General features: G+C 42.3%; 1 protein-coding gene across 1 annotated transcript; it reads right to left on the reverse strand.

Annotated features, from left to right (window-relative positions):
* Positions 1 to 1,610: 1,610 nt before the first annotated feature.
* Positions 1,611 to 3,816, reverse strand: LOC115824858 (C-type lectin domain family 4 member E-like). Its single transcript, XM_030788586.1, has 6 exons — positions 3,726 to 3,816; positions 3,440 to 3,544; positions 2,955 to 3,113; positions 2,425 to 2,576; positions 2,023 to 2,147; positions 1,611 to 1,764 (listed from the first exon to the last, which is right to left on the reverse strand). The coding sequence occupies exons 1-6, from the start codon at positions 3,814 to 3,816 to the stop codon at positions 1,611 to 1,613; spliced, it is 786 nt and encodes a 261-aa protein (XP_030644446.1).

Consider the following 3,816-nt stretch of genomic DNA (forward strand, 5'->3'; position numbering starts at 1 on the left):
GTGTATGTATATGTGCATTACTGAGTGTGTGTGCGTGTGTGTATGTATATGTGCATTACTGAGTGTGTGTGCATGTGTGTATGTATATATGCATTACTGAATGTGTGTGCATGTGTGTATGTATATGTGCATTACTGAGTGTGTGCATGTGTGTATGTATATGTGCATTACTGAGTATGTGCATGTGTGTATGTATATGTGCATTACTGAGTGTGTGTGCATGTGTGTATGTATATGTGCATTACTGAGTGTGTGTGCGTGTGTGTATGTATATGTGCATTACTGAGTGTGTGCATGTGTGTATGTATATGTGCATTACTGAGTGTGTGTGCATGTGTGTATGTATATGTGCATTACTGAGTGTGTGTGCATGTGTGTATGTATATGTGCATTACTGAGTGTGTGCATGTGTGTATGTATATGTGCATTACTGAGTGTGTGCATGTGTGTATGTATATGTGCATTACTGAGTGTGTGTGCGTGTGTATGTATATGTGCATTACTGAGTATGTGCATGTGTGTATGTATATGTGCATTACTGAGTGTGTGTGCATGTGTGTATGTATATGTGCATTACTGAGTGTGTATATGTGCATTACTGAGTGTGTGTGCGTGTGTGTATGTATATGTGCATTACTGAGTGTGTGTGCGTGTATGTATGTATATGTGCATTACTGAGTGTGTGTGCATGTGTGTATGTATATGTGCATTACTGAGTGTGTATATGTGCATTACTGAGTGTGTGTGCATGTGTGTATGTATATGTGCATTACTGAATGTGTGTGCATGTGTGTATTTTATATGTGCATTACTGAGTGTGTGTGCATGTGTGTATGTATATATGCATTACTGAATGTGTGTGCATGTGTGTATGTATATGTGCATTACTGAGTGTGTGTGCGTGTGTGTATGTATATGTGCATTACTGAGTGTGTGTGCGTATGTGTATGTATATGTGCATTACTGAGTGTGTGTATGGAAGCATCACAGTTTCAGCTCAGCCATGAAAAAGCTGAATCATTTCCTCTGTGTAGGATTTTAATACTGAAATTGATGAAAATGATAACAGCTCTTGTAATTGACACCAGTTTTACTTTTGATTAAAATGAAGAAGTGACTGTATGTGTGTGTGTGTGTGTGTGTGCGTGAGAGAGATAATTCGCTAACCAGTTCTCAGCACATACTCATTAAACAGGTCTTAGACAGAGCAGTGAAATAGCAGTTCTTTATTTAATGATTACCCATTTCACTCACAAGTTTATCCTTGGATGGTTTAAACTTTCTTATCTGAGGAGCTCCGAATGAAACACTCCGAATGGAAATTACCGTTAGACGCTTAAACATTTAACACAAAGCCACACAGACGCACACGAGAGCGTTACTCAAAAGTCCTGTCCAGTTCATGTTCCTTTCCTCTCACTGTCTCTGAAATATGAGTCCACACAGCAGATGGCACTTTGCCACTGTTTGTCTTTGTTTTGACTTTCTACATTAGCAGGAGAGGTCACTGTCTGGACGCATGAGCAGCGAGAAAAGGGCTTAGTGAAATCACTGCAACGGAGACCATTAACCCGGGGGTCAGCTGGATCCCCTTAAATCCCAGCCTTCCTCTAAAGGAGCGGGCTGCCCTGCCGCCTCTCGCAAATCCTCTTCAGGACGTTCTTACAGGTGATAAAATACCAGCTCGTCTTTGGGTCAGCCCGCGCAGTCAGACGGGCGCAAAGCTCCCTGCTGTCCTCTGTCTGGGGCGGTTCATCCCAAAATCTGAGGGCACCACAATAAGAAACACGAATCGGTACTCTCTCGGTACTCACTACGGTGCCGATTTGACCACATCTGAATATCCTATCTCGATACAGACATCGGGAACGGCTGATACGAAAATGAACCTCAGAGATTTACGATGAAACAAATCAGAGAATAAAAGGTTGGGACGATGAATGTGTGTGTTAATATTTTGGTGGTTTAGAGTTGTGTGGTTGTTTTATAATGTGAGTATCGTGACAGACTGTATGGTCTTACTGTATACTGTCCTCCATGGCAGAGTCATCCACCCAGCGCCACACCTTGTCAGGGTTCACATTGGCCAGTCCCAGCCAATAGGAATCTCCCTGACTCAAACGCTGAGCCTCGTCCCATAGAAACTTCTGGTAGAAGGTAAACATTCTTATGAGTGTTCAGGAAAACAAACAAAAAAACAAAACAAAAACAAAAAAATCTTTCATAAATCAAGGCTAAAACATACAATAAATATCATAAGGTCTTCTGTAACACAGAAGCACTGCATTGTGACACACTGTGACATTTAAAAGTCTCCAAAAGACTCTCTGTTGAATTGTAAATTCCTAAAGACTTCAGGCCAGATAAGTACTGAAGTAAGGATTATGCGGTGTGAGTCACGTATCGAAAGGTCTCCAGACACACCTGTTCTTCCTTATTTTTCACAGTTGCCAGGTGGCCTCCCTGAGACAGACAAAGATACCAGCTGGACAGCCAGTCTCTCCGGTCAGAGCTGAAGAAGTAGCACTTTTCCCCAAACAGTTCCCACCCCGCTGGACAGGGCTTGCATTCATGCACTGTGGGATAACCGTCAGTTAATAGACTCAGTGACAGACAATCTCATCACTAATGCTTGGACACTTAGAGGTTGTTGACTGACGCTATATCATTTATCTCCACAGCGGCTGAAACTGTTCATTTTAAGTAATATCAGAACTCTGTTGGCACATGTAAGAGAGATATTTAAAACCAAATGCACCAAACATGGTCGAACCATTTGGAGCCAGGAAAAAGGCTGACTCAGAAAAATGTCTTTTGCAAACGCTTCAGGAAACTGTTCATACACTTCAAGTGTTCGTCAAGCACACACCAGTGAAAAAAAGAGCGACGGAGCCAAGCGTATGTTAACATATATCCCAAATTAATTCAGTTCTCGTTAGAGTAGCTCTGCTCACCGCTGCCGTTGGTAACTGTGCAGTATTGGTTGAGGGCTGGGTACTTGCGGAAGAGAGTAGCGTAAGAGTTGTTTAAAACCTGATATTTAACCATCAGATCCTTGAATCCAGCGTCTTTAGTGGCCGCCTGTGACTTGAACACCATGGTTATCTGTAACACTGCAGTCAAATCGTCAGCACTTTAGCAAGAATCGCTATCAAACAGCGCTGCATACAAGGTGCTCTAATGGTGCCTAGAAGGGAACAGGCTTCGCGCAATGAAACATCGCCGTAGTAATTAATCATGGTATACACTTTATTGATGGTCTACAGTTTTTAATAGGTGATGTATTAATACTTGGGCTCAAGATGTGCTTTAACAAAACTGTCATAACAAATCAGTTATTGAAAATGTTTTAGAAAAGTGAATAAACATGTAAGACGCTGGCTGAAGCTCGCTCTCGTTGCCCCAGGAGGTCGGTTTTAGGGAAAGCCGATGTACTCACCATAGCAGGTCTGCAGTAGCGTAACCGTAGCTAACAGAAAGCAGAGAAGTGCGAGGTAACCTACACAAGTCCCGCTCAGTTTGAAGTTTTTTTCGGCATGTTCGTCTTTGACAAGATAGCAAAACGCAGAAACACACACACACACACACACCACCCTAAATAAGCATGAAGATGGATAACATTCCGAATACTCAATATTCTTTGAACATCTTGGAGACATGACCGGAGCCAGTACATACGATCTGCTAAAATATACAGACAGTATAAAAGTTTTTGAATGTTTCACCTCTGTTCACAGGATCCAGCGGCTCAGTGCTCTTCGCCTGTGTAAGACCGGTGGAGTTACCCGCCGTCTCGGTATTTTTTAGTACACCCAT

The sequence above is a fragment of the Chanos chanos genome, chromosome 12 (assembly GCF_902362185.1).
Source record: "Chanos chanos chromosome 12, fChaCha1.1, whole genome shotgun sequence".
Lineage (NCBI taxonomy): Eukaryota > Metazoa > Chordata > Actinopteri > Gonorynchiformes > Chanidae > Chanos > Chanos chanos.

Bases quoted from the DNA above. Each gene is read 5' to 3' on its own strand.
- LOC115824858 (XM_030788586.1), bottom strand. From the start codon at position 3,816: ATGGGTGTACTAAAAAATACCGAGACGGCGGGTAACTCCACCGGTCTT. The intron at 2,577-2,954 runs GTGAGCAGAGCT...GTTATCCCACAG, and splicing joins CACAGTTACCAACGGCAGCG to TGCATGAATGCAAGCCCTGT. The intron at 2,148-2,424 runs GTGTGTCTGGAG...ACCTTCTACCAG, and splicing joins TGAAAAATAAGGAAGAACAG to AAGTTTCTATGGGACGAGGC.